The sequence below is a fragment of the Peromyscus californicus genome, unplaced genomic scaffold, assembly GCF_007827085.1.
Source record: "Peromyscus californicus insignis strain IS unplaced genomic scaffold, ASM782708v3 Scaffold_18__1_contigs__length_77618521, whole genome shotgun sequence".
NCBI lineage: Eukaryota > Metazoa > Chordata > Mammalia > Rodentia > Cricetidae > Peromyscus > Peromyscus californicus.
The window spans coordinates 5,887,595-5,911,067 of NW_026294480.1; the positions used below are offsets into that span (position 1 = coordinate 5,887,595).

Sequence of the window (23,473 nt, forward strand, 5' to 3'; positions counted from 1 at the left end):
GCTTTCTGCAGGAGTGCTGTTAGCCGATGCCAAGGGATGCTGGCAATCTTGGACAGCAGGGGGCTTCCTTTTAGGTGAAGAAGGAACACCACGCCCCTACCAAGGACACCTTTTCCACTTCTGGAAAACCTGTGTTCTCTCTCCGTTCCCGGGATGTTCAGAACTGGATGGTTCCTTAAAATATGCTTTACTAGTCTCCTGGAAATTTTAAAGTCCTCGGTGTAGACCTCAAGAACAATAGGCTGTAAGTCCCCACCAGTCACTGTGGACATGTCAGCGTCCTGTGTGACTCTTCAGGACTTTGGTACTAACACTCCATGTGGTCCAGAACATCTCCACAGACTTGACTGAGGAGGAACTAGAGCAGGTCTCTGTAGAAACAGAGAAAGTTTGCAGCCTGCTGCTTGTGCTGACTCAGAAACTGATGTGGGTGCCAGGCAGGCTTCCTTCTGGGACGCAGCTTGCTCTCATCCAAAAGCCGCTCCTCTCTACTTAGATTCCAAATGCGACAGAGAGGAATGTTACGATTGAAATTTTCATATATTATTCCCTTCCAATTTCATATTCTCTTCTTTTTTGAAAACCCATGGAATCCAATTATGCTGCTAATGAGTGCATGAGTGCATGAGTGCATGAGTGCATGGTCATCTACTGGAGTACAGGTGGCCTCTCCGGGGCCAGATACCTAAAGGAATCTGACTCCCCCTCCCCTGGCAGCCTCAGTTGCCAGTATCTCCTCAGCTAAGGGATGGAACACACACCCTGTTTCCCTTCTCCATCCTGGAATGTTGGGTGCCTTGATCCCGTGCATGTCTCATACATGCAGACACGGCACCCCCACATGCATATGTGCAGCTGCCCCCTCGTGTCCAGAGAACCCTGTCTCGCTGCACTCATCGACTGCCTCTGACCAGTGCGGTCTTTCCATCTACTCCCCTGTGGTGATCCCTGAGCCCTGGGGCAGGAGGTACGATACAGAGATGCCATACCGAGCCGAGCAGTTCACGGTCTCTTACCCTCTGCGTGTCTCCCAGGCGCAAGTCTGTGCGTTAATTGTCATCTACTTAAAAAAAGAAACTTCTGTGATGGAGGTTGAGCGAGGCATTAATTTATTGGCAGAAGGATAAGAACTTGGGGAGCAATTTCTACTACATCCACTTAGCAGAACAATAGTATTAGGTCTCCCCGGGATCTATGACCTAGTCAACCACGGGTGTTTGGCACAGTTTGATGGTACCACATGTGAATTCTGCCTTGTGGTTCATGTACTAGTAGGCAGGCCTGGCCACGTCAGTCATTGTAGATTGCACTGTTCATTTCTTAGTAGGATTGCTGATTGGTTTTTCTCCACTAGTGTCATGCCTAGCTAACCCATAGGGATGAGGTTTCCAGGTCTGGATGAAGTTCTGGACAATAACTAAGAGCAATGGCAATAGCCTGTAATGTTTTTCTGCAGGACCCCACTGACCACCAACTCAAAAAGACATGACCCTACCTGGCATCAGGCCTTTAGTTGATAGTCCACGGTGTCTGGGAGAAGTATTGTCACCTCCCCTCGTCATTACAGAGTAACTCCATTTAAACTCCAAAGTATGTATGCACTTTAGGAGGAGTCTACAGTAGTGTGTCTCCATATGGTTTTTCCAGGGTGTTTAGTGTTAGTTACCCCCTCCCCCATAGCCATAGGTGTCTTAACTTTGGATATTACTTAGCAGTTTAGGCTCTTTCCATTTTTTTTCACACCAGCAGTAAATTAAACATTATTGACTTTAACGTTTTCTGGTAGATTTCTTTTTCTATTAATTTTTCAGCAATGGAATTCTTGAGGCAGGAAACAGGAAGGCTCTTTGACTCTATTTGAAGTGGGTTGCACTGACTGGGGGAGTAATCTTTATGTCTGTTCCTGTGGCCTACAGGTGACCGAGGAGACAAGCCTCATCCTGCAGACACTCGGCTACACGTGCACGTGTCGAGGCATCATCAATGTGAAGGGGAAGGGGGACCTGAAGACGTACTTTGTAAATACGGAGATGTCAAGGTCCCTTTCTCAGAGCAACCTGGCATCCTGAGAAGCTATCCCTTCCTGGCAAGAAGAGCGTCCTTGCGGGAAGGTACCACGCACTTTCTGGCTGCAGCCTTCGTCCCTCGTTTTGATGTACGTGCCCTGTCCCACCCTCCGGAGCCCTTGCAGACTAGTTCCTGTGACCCAGTGGCACACTGTTTGGTGTCTGCGTGCGCCCGGATTGTCCTGCCACTTGCACTGTGCATACTCCTGAGCAAGAGGAGGAGAGAATGTGTCCTAGAAGGAGAGCATTTAAAGAAGCGAGGAGGAGAGAGGTGAAATGAACACAAATTCTTAAGGCAATAAAACTGGGGGGTGTATATTATCTTCTGGTGCATGTTCTTCTCTGAAAACTATGGTAGGCTTGTAACTGCATCCCTAGTCTGATATTCAAACACACAGTATTTGTGAATAAGTTGACCCTGTCACCCACCATGGAGTCTGTGCTCACCCACCTACATGTCTTGTTGCCAGTGGTCCATGCGTGGGCCATCAGGGCCCTTGTCGCCTTGCCCTGTTGTCTTGTGGCAGCGGCACATTGCCATCCATCACCAGAATTAGTCCTCCCAGCCTAGGACCAGTTTTGTACCAGACTCGTCTGATGTTTTGATGCCATTTGTCTTTTGTAAGGTTAATTCATTAAAATTTTATGTACTTTGGTTTATAGTGCCGCATCTTTGCTTTTCCTCTTTTTTTTTTTTTCCTCCCGTGATACGGTCCAGAGTGAAAGTTTGTTTTCCACCTCTCGCCCTTTTCAGAAACGGCCTAGACGGTGGGACTGAGATACACCCTGTGTGATGGAAGCAGGGACAAATTTGTGATGCAGGAAATAGTGGAGCAGTCTTCTGGGAGGAGAGAATCTGTGCCCAGCCTATCTTGATGGTCTGGTTTTAATGTTGCTATCTTTCGAGAGCCATTTAAACAGTGAAGGGTCGGCACAAGCCTCCGAGCCCTTGTGCCCATGGACCCCTGTGGAGGGCAGTGCCTTGCCGGGGCTTGCGGACTCTAATGGCAGAAGTACTGGGAACCAGCTGTGTAAGTCAGGTGCCCCGACAGCCTGAACTAGCCGAGAGGCTTTGCTAAGCTTACAAGCTTAAGAAGAAGACACGGACACAATGTCTGTGCTAAATCCAACTCTGAAGTTGCTTGGGCTTGGCTATTTTTTCTTTTTTCTTTTAACATAAAAAAAAAATCACACTTTGTCAAATGATGAGAGAGAGAGAGCAGTCGTGCATTAAAAAAAAATGTTTAAAAGAATTTAAAAAATAACTGCAAATAACAGGCTGGTTGAGCAAACTTGGTTTCCTCTTTTAGTTCAGAGCAGGTATGTGGAGGAGGCAGAGGACCCACACAGGCTACCAGGAACCAGTTGGTTAGTGGACACCCAGACGTGAAGCGCAAACAAACCCGCAGTTCGACTCCTGGCTCTGATTTTTACTAGCTGCATGCCTTGGAGCACACCTCTTAACTCCTCTTAGGAGTCTTTTACTCCTTGCAAGCTCGTGGGATCCGGTTGTGATTAAATGAGCTAATGACTGTGAGAGAGCTTGGCAGTGCCCGGCGTGCTCTCGCCAGCATGTTCACAGCACGCACACGGCTGCCGTGCCAGGACCTCGACCCAGAACACTCCTTCACCACCCAAGTGAATACAGCGTGGCCGGCCTTTCAATTTTCTGCCTCAGTCAGGCATCTTGGGATCCTGTAATCACACATGGTATTGGCTTCACTACAGGTAAATCTCCGAATGGTACTTGAAGGGAGAGACGTGATGTTGGGGCATTCCTCTTCCTTCTAACCAAAATTTAGGCTGGCATGCCGGAGGTGCCATCAGCAGAAGTGTGTGTTGTGTCTTCCCTCCTTTGCGTCTCGGACCCCAGGCTGTTCTAGGCCACCATGCCCGGGTAAATAGCCACTTGTATGATTCGTCAAGTTTCCTCACACACCACCACCACCCCACCACCACCCCGAGAGACAGTGGACAGGGTATTGTGGAGAAAAGAACCTGGGAGGGTAGAAGCCAGAGCGAAGAGACCTGTTTGGAGCATCAATAAAATTTTGACAGCAGCTGAGGTCATTGTCAACGTGTGCCTTGCACAGCTCTGGGCTCACCCTAGCCTTTCAGGGTGGGATCTCAGACAGCATATTCTCAACCCAAACCTGAACTGATGAAGAACAGTTCTGGCCCAGCCCACGTTTACAAATTCCCCGGTGACTTCCTTCCACGTGTTGTATTAAAACACTTCCCAGGTGATTCGGATCACCTTCCCAATTCGAGACTCCCTCCGTTTCAATTAGGAACATGGAGATAGGTGCAGACCCACACAGCCTGTGACTCTCAGTCTGAAGGCTGCTCCGTGGCCACAGCACCGTTCTGAGGTGGGAAAACTGCCTGCTTCATCAAATCGGAAACAGCCAGTCCTGACGCGAGCTTCTTGACCGCTGAGAAACAAAAATACCCTTAGGAACGTGCAAATCAGAGGGATTACAGAGCCCAGCACCAGCCATGGGAAGCCCCTTCTCAAGCACCACCCACACCCTTCACCTTTCAGTCCTATGGGAAGCCTAGTTCCTAACTCTCACGCTTCAGTGTGGCTGGCTGGAGATGGCTGAGGTGTGCTGTCAGTCAATCCCCCGGTGTCCTCTTTGCCTCCTTAACGAGCTGCTGGGAGGCAGCAGCCATCACATCTCCTCTGCCTTCCTTTGCTTCTTCATCAACACACACATGCAGGAACCAACATCCAACAGCGGTAGGGATTTGATGAGTGGAAACATGTTCTATTAACATGGGCGTGTACTCTCCAGGCTAGAGACACGGCTCAGCAGTGGACACCACTCGCTCCTGCGGAGCCCCCGAGTTCATTTCCCAGCATCCATGTCTGGTGCGTACAGCTGCCTGTAAGTCCAGCTTCAGGAGATGTGACGTTCTCTTCTGTCCTCAGCAGCCCCTAGATGCTGTGTACATCATTCACATGCACACATACTCTAAAAGAAATTTTAAAAAATAATGTCTTCCTTTAAGATGTCTGTAACTGGCTGTAATGGTAAGTTTCTCAGGTCCCGCCTGGCCCTGCAGTCCTGTAGCCGCTTATAAAATAATCATTCAGAGGCTTAATATTACTTAAAAAGTGTATGGCCTGTGGCAGGCTTCCTGCTAGCTAGCTCTTTGCTTCTCCTTGGGCAATGGCTAGGCATCTCTCCCTAGTCTCCTTTCTTCTCTCCATATCTCTGTTTGGATTTCCTGCCTGCCTCTAAGCTGCCTTGCCATTGGCCAAAACAGCTTTATTTATTAGCCAATGGGAGCAACACATATTCACAGCATACAGAAAGACATCCCACAGCAACTGGTATTCATTTATTGGCTGTGAATGTTGGGAAGCCAACAGAAATCCATTTAATTTTCCTTTACGACCTACTAAATGTGAGACCTTTTAAAACCTTGATTGATTCCATCCCTTTTTAAAAGCAAGCAGCATTCTGGGTGGAGTTGTACACACCTCCGACCCCAGCACTTGAGAGAGGGAGGCTGGTGGATCAGAAGTTCAAAGCCACCCTCATCTACACCATGAGTTTGAGGCCAACCTGAGCCATACAAGACCCTGTCTCCAATTCTCAAAAGAAATGAAGGAAGGAAGGAAGGAAGGAAGGAAGGAAGGAAGGAAGGAAGGAAGGAAGGAAGGAAGGAAGGAAAGGGAAGGGAAGGAAGGAAGGTCGGTCAAAAGAAAAGAAAGCAAACAGTAGGTTAAGGGTGTAGGAACCACTCTGAAGTGATGAAAATAACTTAGTTTGACATTGATTTATCTCATCTACTTATAGATTTTAGTTGTAAGAATGAATGAGTAAAAGATAATTTACACAAAATTCTCTAACCCAGATTTTTCGTATGTTTTTATATTATTACAAATACGTTATAGTGTACCCAAGAACACCTCACATATACTATTGCAGTTTATTTGGGAGTAAAAGAGCAACAACACTAAAAAAAATTTCAGAAGATAAATATTTAGGAGTTACCCGGCCTTGAAATTGCCAGCAATCCAGGATCATATGTCCTTGGAGAAATCACCTTGCAAATTCAAAACAACGAAACTAGCGACTGAGTACCAAAATTAATTAGATCACCTGCCCACTAACGCTCAACTGTGGGAAATTCAACCACGGTTAGATGAGAGATGATCTCTTCCAAAAGATCCATTCATTAAAAATATATCTTAGTGCATGTCAAATTCTCTTGTAAAATAAACACTTCCAACATGGGTTAACAATCAGCTGCTTCCAAAGGAGGAAACTATCCAAAATGAAAACCATGGGCTGGAGATGAGTCTCAGTGGCACAGTGCAGGCCCTGGGTTCAGTCCTCAGCATCGGTAACAATAGCATAGGTATGTACCGCTCCAGGGCTCGGGACTGTGCACACTGCACATGGCTCCACTCTGGTAGTGCTCTGATTCATGAGAAAACTTGGCTGAGTTGGGAAATTTCACTTACAGATACAATAACCGATCAAATAGAAAATGCAGCAGCAGGCAGACTCTTCGCTAAATCTGTCCCACGAGTCCCCCCTGTGCCCTGCGCCTGTGACAGCTTCTCCCTGGAGGTGTGGCTGTGCCACCCACTCAGTAATCAGTTGTGCAAAATTCAATTTATCTGTGACCTCGAGAAAACAAAATGTCCTGTCTAGAGTTCTGTCGTGTCAAGGTCCATTTTCTTACATCTCCTCTCAGAGAAACACAGAAGGGTTGTTTGTGTTGTGGGCAGGGAGGTTTTCCTATGTGAAGGAGGAGGACCCAGATGATGCTCCTGTCAACCCCTCCCCAAGCCAGCACACAAAACAGACCCGGCTGCTACCACAGGGAGGCAAGCTTTGCTTTTATTCGGGTTCTCAGAAGGAATCAGTTGGTGTCATTTTAAATAAATCCAGTGAAAACTCTCACACTGGAGCTTTTGAGCATGAAGAAAAGTGCTTGGCTCAGTCCTGTGCCAAAGCCACCTTAGATGTGCATGTGCTTATCCCCCTGTGGTCCAAGTGCATCCTTACAGCTACGGTTGACATGAACGTGAGATTGAGAGTGGAGGGTGCGCCCTTCCTATACGGCCTCGCTTGCGGGCAGCGCACCTCCAAGTGCCCTGCAAACCGCGAGACCGCTTCAGGCTGGAGTGATGTGCCCGAAGCCAGGCACCTTGATGCTGGGGATGTCGTTCTTCCTGTAGAAGTCGTTCTGCACGTGGTTCACACGGCCGTAGCCTCTGTTGAGGGGCTCGATGGGCTGATGGATGCGTTTCCCGTAGACAGAGGACATCAGCACTGGAACGGACCTTTCCTGTTCCTGGGAAGATGAAATACGCAGTCACCGCCCTGAGCACAGAAACCTTTGTGCCCACGGTACCTCAGCACAGTGGCCCATCCTTTCTGCTGCATCCCCCCCAGGTGGCGTCTCAGGGGCGACTCCTGTCCACCTGCAGCTGCAGAGCCAGGGACCCCAGACCCTCTGCTGTCATCCCGCTCCTCAGAGGAGACAGGAAGCCCTCAACTAGTCACCCGTTGTGGCCTGACTTCCTTTGGGTGCTGTTCCTCCTCCTTCTGTCCCCTCCCCTGCCCTCTCCCAGCCCACCCCGCTGCCAGTCCCTCTTTACCCCAGCACATGGAGCCGGAGCCACAGCAGCCTTGAGCTTCCAGGCTTTCTTCCTCCCACTTAACTGCATGTGCTTGGTCATTTTGCTGCCAGAGATCTCCAACCACTCAAGTCTCTGGGCCTCACCGGGAGTCTTTCCCGACCACTCTGCTCCCCAGAACCTCCTCATCCCTTTCACTATCCCCACAATTTTTTCTGTGCATGTTATCCATCAATGTGGAACCAGTTTGTTTCTTTGCCAGAATTCAGCTATAAGAGGACAGGAGTGTGTTTCTTGGTCTCTTTATGGTTCATAGTAGAGAGGAGAGCGCCAAACAATAGGTCATCTGAGCCACCTTCTTGTCATCAGAAAATAGGAACTTCAATACTAACTCAGAGTGCATCTGACATGAGTATGTCCTTGAAAAAGTGATTCCGTGGTGCCTTGATCACTTAACTCTAGCTCAAGAGAGTAAAGAGTGGCATGCTGGCAGCCAGAACCACTGGCCTCACACACACGAAGTAAGCACTCGGGTGCTGTACCGCATCTCCAGACTTGGCAATCTGAATAACAGCCCCAGGAGAGAACCCAGGGACTCAATAGCAATCTCACCCAAAGCTTGTGTGCTGTGATGTCCGTGTGGTGTGCAGTCTAACAGTCTGTGTGTACTCAGCCCCCGACCTTGAAAAAGCTGCCACCCACCCTCATGCAGAACGGGGGATCATGTCAAAAGGCAGGAGAGTCTGACACAGACCAGGACGGGCCCAGCCCGGAGGGGAGGGGGCACCCCAGCACCTGTCCTCTTGCTGTGACCCTGACAGGAACCACTTCAGCCAGTTACCTCCCTTTGCAGCCGATTCCAGAAAATTCCTCCCTTTGGAGAACACTGGGGAGATCCCAGCAAAGCTGCGTCCCACAGGGAGGGGACTTGGAGAAGACCTGTGTATCTAAGTGGAGGTAGCAGGGCTCAGTGTGCAAGCAAGCAAGGACTCTTGTCTGCTGAAAGCACCTCCTAACTTTATTCTTCCTACATTGTTCAGTTGCCTGGAACCAATCAGAAAAAATAATGCAAAACTGGCATCGCAGAACAGAAGGATCTTAACTTCTCAGCATGATAAAATAGATGCAAACCACACAAATAATGCTACATAAAGCAATGGAACACATTATCAAATATTTGCATATGGTCACATATACATGCATAAGCCCATATATACATGCAAAGATAAATATATAAGCACACATGTTCATATATGTGCATGTACATATACAACATACGTGTGTATATGCATAGATATCTGCACATTCTCACATGCATACAGATAAATGTGGATGAAAATGCATACACAGGCATGCACATACACATATATATTCATGTGTTCAATATATACACATGCACAGGGTCACATAGACATACAAGTGTGTACCCAATATACATGTAAATGCATATACACACATATAAATATGTATGTATCCATGCACATATATTCACACTGTATGTGTATACACATAAATGCATGGACACTTACATATGTGCACAGTTTTGATGGTCTATTAACATCATTAATATATCTTACCTCGTCATTAACATGAAGTCCCAGGCTTTTGGCGTGTTCTCTGTCATCTCGATGTAATTGCTGGTTATAATCTAGTCTCCTCTTAAAAACACAGTCGTAGAGGGAGATGATCCCTGTCTGGGAATAACAGAGATGGTCATGGGTGTGCTTGAAGGATGAGCCACTGGTATCTGATCCCGCACTGAAACCCACACTCAGTGGGGACTGGAGTGCGCACTGAGGAGGGTCCACACACACGGCAGACCCGGCTGTGACTGGAGAGGAGCTCAGACCCCTCCGGCAAGACCAGTGTTGTCTGTGAAGATGTGTTGCTCTCATCAGTTGAATAAAGAGCTAAATGGCCAATAGCTAGGCAGGAGGAGGTACAGGCAGGAAAGTCAGACAGAGATAACTCTGGGAAGAAGAAAGGCGGAGTCACCAGTCAGATGGAGAGGGACCAAGACATGCAGGAGGACAGGTAAATGTCATGAGTCATGTGGCAACATGTAGATTGATGAAAATGGGTTAAAGTTGTAAGAGCTAGTTAATAACAAGCCTATGCTATTGGCTCAGCTTTTATAATTAATAATTTAAAAAAAAAAAAGAGCAGTGTTGTGAGGACCGAGTCCGGGTGCAGGCGTTCCATGGCATCTCTCCTGGGCTCACTGGTGCTTCTCCTCTAAGGCTGCTGTGCAGAAATAATGTGGACCAAGCGGTTCATGAACAAAACGTGTTTCTCAGTTTAGAGGCTGGAAGTTCAAGGTGTGGTCAGATTCCCACCTGGGGAGGGCAGCTTTCTGCTTCACACATGGCACCTTCTCTCTGCATTATCCCAAGGGAGAAAGCATGGAGGCTCACTCAGGCCTCTCATTCATGAGGACCCCACCCTTGAGGCCTAATCCCCAGAGACACACCAACTGACCACAAGTCTGATTGTCTGATGACTAGGTTTCTTACAAGGGACGAAAATATTCAGACCAGAGTAAATCTCCTCTATCTGACTAAGGAGGGGTATGTGTGTATGTGTGTGTGTGTGTGTGTATATGTGTGTGTCTGTGTCTGTGTGTGTATGTGTGTGTGTGTATGTGTGTGTGTGTCTGTGTGTGTATGTGTGTGTGAGAGTGTGTGTGCATGTGTATGTGTGAGTGCATGTATGTATGTGTGTTCTCATGTATGTGTTTGCCTTCATTTCTTTTTTATTTCTCAAAGTATCTAATACAACTTATTCTGCTATGAAAAATCATCAGTAACTGGATGCCATGACAACATGACCAAGCAGGAGTTATACTTCAAGCTGCTGGCCAATGGCCAAACTGTCTATATGTAATGCCACCCTCTTGAGAGACAAAAATATTTTTTCTTAAATTCCATGGATAGCTATAGCATTTGGTAATTGATATCCATGAATATATATATATATATATATATATATAATATGTCTACATATATAACATAAACATGCATTAGATAGATAGGTAGGGGGAGAGAGAGAGAGAGAGAGAGAAATAGATGATAGACAGACAGACAGATAGATAGATGTGCATGCACACAGCTTAGATGTTCTGGAAGATGACCTGTTAATACAACTATTCTCTATATATCTCTGACTTTCCTCTTCAGACTTTTTCTTAGTCAATCTGCTTGTGTGGTATCTAGTAAAATAAATAAATCATGTGTTAGGTGTTTAATCTTCGTCTCACACGTCATGCTTGGGTTTGTTGCTCTAGATGCCCTGATTCCTTCAGCGACGAAACCCGACTTGGCTTATCTGTGGGGTTTGAATTGCGCACCAGCTGACTTACTTATCCTGAGATGGTTGGGTTTAGGTGTGTGTTTGTTCCTGATAATGATGCTAGAATGATTTCCTCTGTGGGACAGAGACAAACTGAGCAGTGGAAAGAAAGGACGCACGCACACATTGAGTGGCCTGGGCTACACGGTGGCCCTGCTGACAGCACAGGAACCAGAGGGGCTGGCGGCGATGGGAATGACTAGCAGCGCGGCTCCCAGCAATCAGGGCACTCGTGGCCCACACACCCAGTAGATCCCGGAGGCAGCTCACACCCGGTGGAGCCCTGCTGTGACTACCATCCAGTGAGGGAGACAACGTGGTTTTTAAGAATCTCTGTTCCAGATGTGTAAGAATTTCACCAGCAGTGTGCTATGCAGGGAGCTCTCACCCACTGGGAGGAGGGTCCCAGCTTGACCAAACTCAGACAGTCCATGTCTGCTACTAGGGGCTGTGCCTTCTGTCTGCACCACTGCTGGTCCTTCGTGTGTTTACTCCAACTGGCCCGGGTGTTGTGTCTCCTGAAGGTAACACATGGTCTAGAGGAAGGTGTTTTAAAAACTAACTCAATGGAGAATGGGTAAATTATCAGCACTGAGTGCTGTAAAATTGGCTAGTTCCTTGTGTCTTCACATCACGCTGTAGACAAAAGTAAATTCTAGATGAAATAGGAAAATAAGAGAAAAAGAAAACCCGTAAGGGGCCTCCTACACAGAAAAGCAATAAGGGAAATGTCACGAAGAAAACATCAATCACTTTGACTCTGTAAAATTAGACTTTTGCTTATCAAATAAATCTAAGTTTCTTTAAAAACCCATTTTAAGGCATGACAGGGAAATCTCAGTGTCTTGAACACCCAGGGAAGATCTGTTGCTGTAGAAGCTGGCGGGCTGCCAGCCCTCACAGGCTAAGCAGAGCTTTCTGGGAGAAACAGCAAGGGCCCTTCGGCAGCACAGAGGAAGTCCAAGCATGGTACCCGTTCTGCAGGGACGGTGGGTGTAAATTCTCCCCAGGCCGGGCCTGCCCTTCTTCAAGGGAGAATCATCCACATCCAGGCACAGAGCGATTGGTCGAGCCCACGCCAGGCTTTGCAGCAAGACAAGAACAGTAACCTGAGAGCCCATCACACCGGGCTGGTCCAACACACACACCCAAGAACATTTTTACACTTTTTATTTTTATTTGTGTGTATGTGTGTGCAGCTGCGTAGGTGTACCCATGTACATGAAGGTAGCTGCAGAGGCCACTCGAGGGCATTGGATCCCCTTGAGTTGGAGTTCTAGGCAGCTGTGAACCACCGAACGGGAGTGGCAGAAACTGAATTCAGGTCCCTTGGAAGAGCAGCAAGCACTTCTAACTGCTGAGCCGGCTCTTGTGGTGACTTAATTGGGTGGTAGTTAGACTACTGGTATACTCTCGGTTTTCTGCTGCCTCTCTGGAAGCCCTGGCTAACTCCGTGCTGTCTGTAGGCTTGGAAGAGATCAGTCACACTTCACAACATGATCACCCTTGTGATCAAGTAGTTCCCTTCTGCACCCTGAGAACCATATATGAAAGTGGAAGTGAGTGGTGTTCCCCATCCCACGCCCAACAGTGCCCACACTGGCTAACTAGCCTGCTCAGGTAAGGGGAACCTGCATGGGAAGAGGGGGAGCGCCAGGAGTAAGGAAATAAATCTCTGGCATCTGCCCGGGCTGTACTTCTCCCATGCTCTCAATCAGGCCAACCCTCCTGAGTGGAGTGGGTTCTGCTGGAGCCCTGAGCTGATTCAAGAAGAAAAAGAGGTGTAACCACTGTTCCCCAAATGCTCCACACCACAGGAAGCTACTGGATATGCAACCTCACAGGAAAAAGAGAAAAACAGTCTATTGCTTTTCATTTTAATGAGGTGGTCTAAAACTCTGGAAGGGGGAGCGGCTGAGAGCCTATGCTGCCCCCCAATTCCAGGGTGTTGCAAGCGCCTAGGACATCTTGATCTGGATGAGGAACGTCACTTTTTCTGGGCATGGACTGATGAGAATTGTAGATAGTGCCACCTGTTGTGTGTGTGTGCTGCATATTCATAACATTCCAGAGGAATAAATGAATTTTTCTATCATCGAATAATAGGAATAAAAAGGGAAAAATACTGGCAGACGGGCAGCCTCACTGAGCGAAGCCCTTATCCATCCCCAGCGCCTAAGCAAAACCAAAGCATGTCTTCCATTACTGATCTTCCATCTTTTGTTCTTGCGTTCCTTTGTGGCTTGAAGCAAAATGATTTTAATAAAAACCAATTGGGATTGAGATTCTATCACAGCACAGACTTGGTGCTGCACAATTAAAATCACCCTCAGCATCGCCTCTGTCTCTGCCTCAGCTTTAGTGCTGCCTTTGTCTGCTTGTGCTTTGAGCATTGCTTAAACATGGTCCCACAGTGTGCTGTGTGTGGTGTCTGATGCCCTGCCCTCAGTTTACCCCCTGTGCCCCCAACTCCTGATGCTGAGTAGTCTCCAGGCAGGTGTGTGTGTGTGTGGATGTCGTCTGTGCACTGGGGCCTTGTGTCTCTCACCCATCATGCATTAGGTCTGCTCCCTCTGCAGTTTGGAAATGTGTCCAGCCGTGGAGATTTGATAACCATCGCTAGATATTAAGGGCTGGGGCTTGATCTGAATATAGTGCAGGAGGTGGGACCTTCCGAGATGATTGACATTAGGTGGGGTTATCAGGGCAGTCTGGTAGCTCTATACTGAGTGAGACAGAGACCAAGGAAACACATGTGTGCACACTCCTGACTCTGAGCGTGCCCTGCACTGCTCCTGGACATCAACCAGTGAGACCATTAGCACTTGTGGTTCCTGGAAACCTCAGAACTGTGACCTAAGTAAACATTTTCTTTATAAGACACACAGCCTCAGGTATTTCATTACAGTGATGGCTAGAAACAACTGTAAGGTACCATTTTAGACTCCAGGACAGAAATTAGGGAACCTTACTTTAAATGAGACTACAGTCTGAGCATGGGAATAAACCTCCACACTAAAATATGTAAAATAAAATTTAAAAACACTAAAATTTTACAGATGAATTGATAGGACTTGAGAAAGTGGCACAGAAGAAAGGATGCTAAGTTCTCGTTTGCTCGGAGCTCGTGGACATGCCTGGGCATCACAGGCAGTCACAAGACAACGCTGCAGCCCCAGCTGTGCAGAGCAACCTCTCAGATGACTGAGCCGTGTCATCCAGAAACTCACAGGTTGATGTCTAACACTGGGGAGTGGAGATTGCTACCCTGTTCAGAAGCAGGGTTGCTGAAGATGTACTTAGTCAAGATGAGGTCATACTAGGGTAAGGCAGTACTCCTCAGTGTAACTGGTGTTCTTCTGAAGGAGGAATTTGAACATAGATACATATATCAGGAAGGACGGTGTGAACGGGACAGGAAGATGACCACCAAGAGAAACAAAGGAATCAGAGCTGAGCGTTACCTCTGAGTCCGGACTAGGGACGAGACTTTCACCCTCCAGGACTGTGAAAGGTGAGTTTCTTTGTTTTAAGCTCTCGGCACTTTGTGCCACACTGCTGGCCAACACACTTGGTAAAAGCGGCTGTCTTTGGAGCAGCCGAGAGGGCAGGACAGGTTAAATTGGGCTATTGCAGCGGGGCCGGAAGCCTAAGGAGCACCCTCCTCTGGATAAACTGAGATCGCTGACCCCCTGAGCACACGACACTAATACACAATTACACTCTACTCCTGATGGCCCAAGGGACTGCCCCCTCTAGGCACGTGACCAGTTCTATCCAATGGACTGTCAGCTGGAGTGGTATGGGGCTCCTTAGACAGAAGTACTGAGGAGCCACGCCCAGGGTCCCAGGCAGCATGAAGTGGGAGCAGCCTGTGAGGAGCCTGCTGAGTGACTCAGCTGAGCAGGGACACACTGCCAACACCACTGGAAACAGCGTGAGAAGTAAAGCGCTGAGCTCTGTGGAGTCCTTTGTCACTGCAGCATGACGGGCTTTGTCCTGACCGATGCGAGTGGGTGACTGAGGAACGCGTCTACACCTGTGGGCTACAAGGCCAACCTCCACCCTGAGGTTGCAGGTTCTTATTACATCCTGCATCTCCTCTCCTACCTTCGAAGCTCTCCTACTCCCAGAAGTTACAAAAGCTCTCACACAAACAATGGGTGTGAGGTTTAGAATAAACTGGGACACAGGTCCTTTCTTTGTTGCTCCTTTTCATACAACACTAAATATAGGAATCCTCTTTTCTATCAGATTAAACCACTTAAATTCTGTGAGAAAGAAAAAAAAGAGATGTTCATATTTTCATAATCTTTTTGACAATTTGATACATGATTATAGATAAACATATTACAATGTATTGTGATCATATTCACCTCCATTACCCTTTCTTATCTCTCTCCCACTCCTGATGACCCCCTTGTACATCGTGTATGTGTGTCTCACTGAATTTAGTTAAGGAGGCTGTGTGTGCATATTTCTATGCAATTGCAGTGAGAGTGATAATATGTGCTCACCAAACACATTTCTATTTGAGAACAAATTAAAGAGGCAATTCTTTATTTTCCTACAGTAGTCTGAGCTAGGAACATGGGTGGTGCCAAGGCATGCCATCTCTAGGCGCACAGGCTCAATCTCTGTCTGTGTAGGGAGAAATCAGAGGACCCAGTAAATGACTCAATATTTAGGAGACTACCAGGCCCCTGGTAACAGTGGAATGAACCACTAAAAAGAGGGACCAGGCCTGCTTACAACCAAGCCAGTCAACACTCTGACATGGTTAGGAAAAGGGCCTATGAGGTCCCACCCCTACCTGAAGAGATTTCAGCAGATGGTGGCTGCTGAGGGTGGAGAGTTGGGTTTTTTTTAGGAGTGTGGACTCTAGGAGTTGTCCCAGTGCTCCCCACACCCATGTGCATACGGACAGCACTGATTTGACTACGGTGAGCTATGAGGAAGAGGAGGAGGAGGGGGATGATGAGGAGAAGGTGGTGGTGGAGGAAGAGAAAGGGGTGGGGGATGTGAAGGAGGAGGTGGAGGAGGGTGAGGAACAGGAGAAGGAGGAGAAGGACACAGAGGAAGAAAAGGAGTAGGGGGAAGTATGGTGATATTTTATTTGTATTAAAATGTTATTTGTATGTTAATAAATAAAGTTGCCCCGGGGGTCAGAGCTATTAGCAAGCCATAGGAAACCAGGGCAGTGGTAGCGTACGCTTGTAATTCCAGCACTTGGTAGGCAGAGCTGGGTAAGTCTCTGTGTGTTCAGGGATACAGCCATTATTGGATACACATGCTTTTAATCTTAATACCAATCATGGAAAACCTGGAGGCCTATACAGACAGGCTGTGAGGAGGCGGTCATGTGGTTGGGTTTACAACCAATGAGAAGGCAGGACAGGAACTCTATATAAAGACTTTAACACAGGGGTAGCTCTGGTTTGGAGAGGTAGGACCACCGCAGGAGGAAGGGTAAGGTTTTAGCTCTTAGCTCTGACCTCTTGGCTTTCTTCTTTGCATTGGTTCTGTGTTTCTTATTTAATAAGAAGGTTGGATACATCTACATTTGGCGCCCAACATGACAAGAATTCATTAAAAACCGCTTGGCTTGGCTTGGCGGCAGGTCCGGTTTCCAGCCTGGGCGGCCCGGCTGCCTAGCTTAGGCCCAGGCCTGACTGATCCGCAGCTGGAGCTACTTGCAACTGCTACAAACAACTCAGACCAAGGCTTGACTCAGCTCAAGCGGCTACACTTTCTCTCTCTCTCGCTCGCTGGATTCACACCTCGAACACCAGGTGGCTGTGAAATTCCCTGGGATTCTACTGTTCTACCCAGACTTGGTAAGTCAATTAACATATCTATTTAAAAGAGAATTTTTTTCTACATTAAAAAAAAATGGGCTTTATGTGTACATTGGAAGAAAATTGGGCTTTGTTTGAAATTTTAGGCACTCTGACAATGGAACAACTATATGAAAAGATTAATATTGATTGAATTATTCAGTTTATTACTTTTCTTATCCTCATTTTACTATTTAAAAAGATCGTCAACTTAAGTGCCAGGGTAACAGTCTTAGAAAAACTTGTTAAACCGGTAAAAATGAATTATAGAGAAATTCAAATTCAGACAGAAGAAATAAATAGTGAAGTTGTTTCAAAATTGGATCGTAAGGTTACAGAAAGAAAGCCAGTTTTCACACAATCACCCTTAATTTATCCAGTAGCCGTACAGCAGCTACCTGATGAAGAGAATGAACAAAATACTTGGGTTCCAGTTGAAATGTTAGACTTACGAAGATTTAAGGAGGCAATAGCATCTTATGGCATGCACTCCCCATATGTAAAGCAAATGTTAAACACCTGGTCAACTTGTAATAGGATTCTACCAAAGGACTGGCGGGAATTGGCACAGGCTGTTCTTGAACTCGGACAAAATCTCCAGTGGAAAATGTGGTTCAGTAATGAGGCTAAAAATATAGAAAGACAATGGAGGGATAGCGGAATACAAGTCTGCCAGGATCAGCTTATTGGCGAAGGCCAATATGCTTCAGTACAAACACAATGTTCATATGATGTCCAAACCCTACTTCTATGTAAAACGGCAGCTTTGAATGCATGGGACAGAGTTGAAGAACCAGGAAAAAAAACTGAGTCATTTACAAAGGTTATACAGGGCCCCAAAGAATCTTTCACAGATTTCTTACAAAGATTGACTTCAGCAGTACAAAAAATGGTCCCGAATTCAGAGGCTAGTCAGATAATAATTGAATCTTTAGCCTTTGAGAATGCAAATGCAGCGTGCAAAAGAATAATTAGGCCGTTAAAGGCAAGATCTGCACCTTTGGAAGATTGGATTAGAGATACAGTTAATGTAGAGGCTTATGACCATGATGATATGTGGGTAGGAAAAGCAATTTCAAAAGGTTTGAGCAATGTTAGATGTTTTGGATGTGGAAAGCAAGGACATTTGAAAAGGGATTGTAAACAGGTCATTCCTAGAAATAATGTTTCTTCAAGGAACACTGGCAACAGAATGCCCCTTCCTTCTGGAGTATGCAGAAGGTGTGGTAAGGGAAAACACTGGACCAACGAATATAGATCAACAAGGGACAGACAGGGTAACCCTCTGCCTCGAGCTTCGGGAAACTCCCAGAGGGGCCTCAGGCAGGCCCCCACAGTAAATCCAGTTCAAACCTTTCCTGCAGTTGTAGAGGAAACCCCTACTCAAAGCAACTAAATAACCAAATGTCTATTGGAATAAATCATGTTAGTCGAGATGATGAAACAGAGAAAATAGGAAATACAGGAAAAAACATAAAGAAAATTTTTTGGCAAACTTCTATTAATGAACAAAGACCAAAACTAACAATAAAAATAAATGGTGTTTTGTTGTCTGGTCTGGTAGACACAGGTGCTGACATTACCATAATTGCACCAGAATTTTGGCATCCAACTTGGCCTCTTCAGGAGGTAAACATTCAACTCTTAGGAATTGGGACATTATCTAGAGTGAAACAAAGTGTAAGATGGCTTGAATGTATAGGTCCAGAAGGACAGAAAGGAAAATTAAAACCATATATGGCTAACATAGCTATGAACCTGTGGGGTCGAGACTTGTTACAACAATGGAATACTCAGATTAATATCCCTCCAATCTCAGAAACAAATCATAAATTAGTACATGTTTCTGAGAGAAATATTAAAAGATATTATTCTAATGAGTGCTCACCAGCCATCCATGTCATACAAGAACAGGGCACAACAACTGATAATCTTCCAAAAACACTAACAGCTCTACCTTTAAAATGGTCAACAGACAAGCCTGTATGGGTTCAGCAATGGCCTTTAACAACAGAGAAACTCCAGGCTTTACAAGAGCTGGTGGAAGAACAGTTAAATGCTCATCATATTGAAGAATCAACCAGCCCTTGGAATTCTCCTGTATTTGTTATAAAAAAAAAAATCTGGTAAATGGAGAATGGTAACAGACCTTAGAGCAATTAACAAAGTAATTCAGCCAATGGGCTCTTTACAATCTGGAATTCCTTTACCTACTCTGTTACCAAAAGGCTGGCCTCTCATAGTTATTGATTTAAAAGACTGTTTCTTTTCAATACCCTTACAAGAAAAAGACAGAGAAAGATTTGTTTTCACAGTGCCTACTTATAATAATTCTCAACCGGTTAAAAGATTTCAATGGAGGGTTCTCCCACAGGGAATGTTGAATAGCCCAACTTTGTGCCAATATTTTGTAAAACAGCCATTAGAAGTGGTACGTAAAAAATTTCCTAAATCTATAATTTATCATTATATGGATGACATTTTATTAGCTGATTCAAATGCAGATATTTTAGAAAGAATGTTTGAAAAAGTAAAGAAAATTTTGCCTTGCTGGGGATTACAAATTGCTTTAGAAAAGGTACAAAGAGGAGATTCTATTAATTATTTAGGATATAAAATAGAACTTCAAAAAATTAGACCTCAAAAAGTGCAAATTAGGAGAGATCGACTACAGACTCTTAATGACTTTCAAAGATTATTTGGAGACATTTCTCATCTAAGAACTATTGTTGGGGTAAAAAATGATGAACTGAATAATTTGTTTAAAACCTTAGAAGGTGATAAGGACTTAAATAGTCCAAGAGAATTATCACCTGAAACTGAGAAAGAATTGGCCTTGGTAGAAAAGAAAGTACATGAAGGGCACGTAGATCATATTGATCCAAAGCTGGATTGCATTTTGGTTATTTTACCTTCTAGGCATTCCCCAACAGGAATATTAATGCAAAGGGAAGATATTATATTGGAATGGATATTTTTACCAAATAAACCAAATAAAAAATTAAAAACTTATGTGGAAAAAATCTCTGACTTGATTTGGAAAGGAAAATTGAGACTTCGTCAATTAGCAGGAATAGACCCAGCAGAAATTGTCGTACCTTTAACTAAGGAGGACATTGAAAAATTATGGATAGAAAATGAAGCTTGGCAAAAAGCTTGTAGTAATTTTTTGGGAGAAATTAACAGCAAATATCCCAAAAGCAATAGAATTGATCTTATAAAGAGAGCTGATTGGATCTTGCCTCGAATTGTGAGGAAAAAACCCATATCTGGAGTTCGTACATTTTATACAGATGCCAACAAACAAGGAAAGGCAGGTTACAAATCAGAAAATTTAAGTAAAGTGGTTCAAAGTCCTTATAATTCAGTTCAAAAATCAGAATTGTATGCTATTCTGTTGGTATTAATGGATTTTTCAGAACCTCTCAATATAGTAACTGACTCTCAGTATGCTGAAAGAGTAGTATTACATATGGAGACTGCAGAATTTATCCACGATGCTTCAGAATTAACTTCATTATTTATTCAATTACAAGATACAATCAGAAAAAGGAGTCATCCTTTATATATAAAACTCACATCCGATCCCATACTGGTCTGCCAGGCCCTCTAGCACAAGGCAATGATGAGATTGATAAATTATTGATAGGAAATGTGCTGGAGGCCTCAGAATTTCATAAAAAACATCATGTAAATAGTAAAGGTTTAAAAAAGGATTTTTCCATAACCTGGCAACAAGCCAAAGAAATAGTAAAGAAATGTCCTACTTGTTCCTTCTACAATCAAACACCATTACCAGCAGGATGTAACCCAAAGGGTACTCAGAGGAATGAAATCTGGCAGATGGACGTGTTTCACTTTGCAGAATTTGGAAAACTGAAATATGTACACCACACTATCGATACTTATTCAGGATTTCAATGGGCAACTGCTTTGAGTTCTGAAAAAGCTGATTCTGTAATCACTCATTTGCTAGAAGTTATGGCCATTATGGGTATACCTGCACAAATCAAAACTGATAATGCTCCATCATATGTCTCTGTTAAAATGAAACAGTTTTTTGCTTATTATAATATAAACCATGTTACAGGTATACCACATAATCCTACAGGTCAAGCAGTTATAGAAAGATCAAACAGAACTCTAAAGGATATGCTAAATAAAAAAAAGGAGTAATAAAAACCCCCAGAAATAGACTACATAATGCTCTATTAACTTTGAATTTTCTCAATGCCAATGAGAAAGGAACAACAGCTGCAGAGAGACATTGGATAATAGAAAAAACTACAGAATTAAATCAACCTATATACTTTAAGGATGTGCTGACCTCAGAATGGAAACCAGGGTATGTGTTACGTTGGGGATGAGGTTTTGCTTTTATTTCTACAGGAGAAGATAAGCTATGGGTACCATCAAAATTGATAAAGGTTTGATTTGAACAAGAGAGACCTCTTAATTAGAGGAGGTGATAGTTCATCAACTATCGTAAACATCCAATTTAAACTAACTTACACCAGTAACACATGCCTTTTCATTTAATCAGATAACTTGTCAAAAAGGAACATCCCCAAAAAACCTTGGGGAAAGGTTTTTGTTTTTGTCTTTTAGGAGAATGAAGGTTAAGGAATTTGAAGAACACTGGACAAATGAGACAACTGAAGAAAAGGGACAAATCATCTATCCTAAGAAACAGAGTGAAATGACGTATGGGTATGTTATCTAAAAAAAATTTTATGTCTTCCTAAATGTTTGTTTCTGCTTTTCTTTAAAGATTTAACACTATTTAACTTCTAATAGTCCCAGTTCAATTAAAATTTAAAGCTGACTTTGGAGTTGGAGAATGGCTCTCTCCTTCTTTAAACTCAAGCATGTTGTTAAAAGGAAAATGCAAACTCCCTGTATCATGCCAGAAGAAAAGAGCCATCTTCTGCTATGGGACAGGAGAAAAGCCAAATTAATTAAGGGACTATTCTATTACGAATCTCAACTCTTTGATTCTATTCTGATTCTTTAAACTTTTCTTAAAGTATGAATTTTATATCAAAATTTACAAGATCAATATATATAGATATATATACATTTTAAACTTTGTTAAGATATAAATGGTCATATAGAGTACTAACTAATTCTAAAAAGTCGCATATATAGTCTTTGTGTTCGAGTCTTTTATCAGTTTTTTGCAGGAAATCACGGTTAGGCCTAACATCAACTGAAGTCTCCAGGAAGAAGATGGGGCCCCACAACAACAACAATTCCACGTGGACAATAATAACATCACTAAGCTGACAAACATCATCTACAGATCAGCTTTGAACTACAAAGTGCTCAGAGCAATTTTGAGAAGAGCTAGCTGAGATGATCTAGTCTCAAAGACTACTTGAATAAGGATTTGAGATAAACCCTGAATTTTGGCATTATACACAGACTGGATAACGAAGGATATATTTACCTTTCCTAGAATTTGACAATTAACCTAAAATTTTTCTTTCAGGATAAAGATACCTTCTCCCATACCCAGCAGGAAGCAATTTCAAGAATACGACGCCCACATTCCCAAAGAGGTGGTGTGGGGCGGTTGGTTTTTTTTTTTTTTTTTGGTCTTTTAATGGGTTTTGGGTCTGGGATAATTTTCATTGATTAGGGGGGTTGGTTACAAGTTGTTGTCAAGGGTTAGGAAAAAGGCTAAGCAAAGGAGATTAGATTTAAGGTTCTTATAAAAAAAAAAGAAAGAAAGAAAAGAAAAATGTAAATGCTTTACATTGGATTGGATAGTTTTATATTGTATACAAATTATATATATTGAAATTGATATTGTTAGAAAATGTTATATATATTTTTCTAATTGTACCGTTCATCTAACAATGTAATGCAATTTTCTGATCCTTGAATGTTATTACCAACTATTAGGATATAAAGAAATGAAAGTTAGTAGTTAGATATTATAATAGAACTTGTAGTTATATTAGGTATGTTTTCAAGATTGAGTAGATATATTTTAGATAGACAGGTTATCTTCAAACCCTTCAGAGATCTACAGAATATGGCATTTAAAATGTTTTAATAACTTAGAAAATTTTTCTTTTTTGTTATGACTATGAGACATGTCGGCTCCTGGCAGTACCAATCTACTTCAGAGAAAATATGGGCATTGAAGAAACTGCATATGGAGTTAACTTTCATTGTGGCAAAAGTTAGCCACTGGACAACAAAGTATCCTCGAATCAACAGGACAAAATGGACAGACAGGACATAAAACAAAGGATTACTGATTCTTGCCAAAACAAGTGTGGTTATGGCTTTATCAAAAGGCATCCTCAGAGGCCAGGACAATATGGCACCATCCCTGAAGTGGCCTTCGCAATTCGAAAAAGGTACAGTGCCCTTTTCTTCGAAGGCAGCTGAACAGGCAGTGGGCCGATGGCCTCTGATGTGCAATGGAACAGCAGCTGAAACAGTTATTCTTGAAGAGTAACTAAGCTCACGCCTCTCAATAGTAGACTGGCATTTGATGGAGGGATATGGAGAAGAATGGGAGGCTGAGATGAAGCCATATATACACAGCCAAGAAGAATGGACAGCTGAATTAAAAAACCATCAACAATTTCCAGAATTTAAAA

At 44.1% G+C, this 23,473-nt stretch overlaps 2 protein-coding genes across 4 annotated transcripts in view; one reads left to right on the top strand and one right to left on the bottom strand.

Annotated features, from left to right (window-relative positions):
• The window catches only part of Adcy2 (adenylate cyclase 2), a 382,099-nt gene extending 379,378 nt beyond the window's left edge, over positions 1-2,721 (top strand). For both annotated transcript variants that reach the window (XM_052742939.1, XM_052742940.1), the window contains one exon: positions 1,917-2,721. In XM_052742939.1, the coding sequence (XP_052598899.1) occupies positions 1,917-2,069 (153 nt within the window). In that variant the 3' untranslated portion in view covers positions 2,070-2,721. The remainder of the gene's footprint in view (positions 1-1,916) is intronic.
• Positions 2,722-5,392: 2,671 nt separating this feature from the next.
• The window catches only part of Cfap90 (cilia and flagella associated protein 90), a 29,996-nt gene continuing 11,915 nt past the window's right edge, over positions 5,393-23,473 (bottom strand). The window contains exons 2-4 of one of the 2 annotated variants that reach the window (XM_052742941.1): positions 9,249-9,365; positions 8,513-8,715; positions 7,274-7,385 (exon numbers count right to left, since the gene is read on the bottom strand). In XM_052742941.1, coding sequence (XP_052598901.1) covers positions 7,358-7,385; positions 8,513-8,715; positions 9,249-9,365 — 348 coding nt within the window. In that variant the 3' untranslated portion in view covers positions 7,274-7,357. Of the gene's footprint in view, positions 7,386-8,512; positions 8,716-9,248; positions 9,366-23,473 lie in introns of both variants that reach the window. The other variant, XM_052742942.1, reaches the window with a different exon arrangement.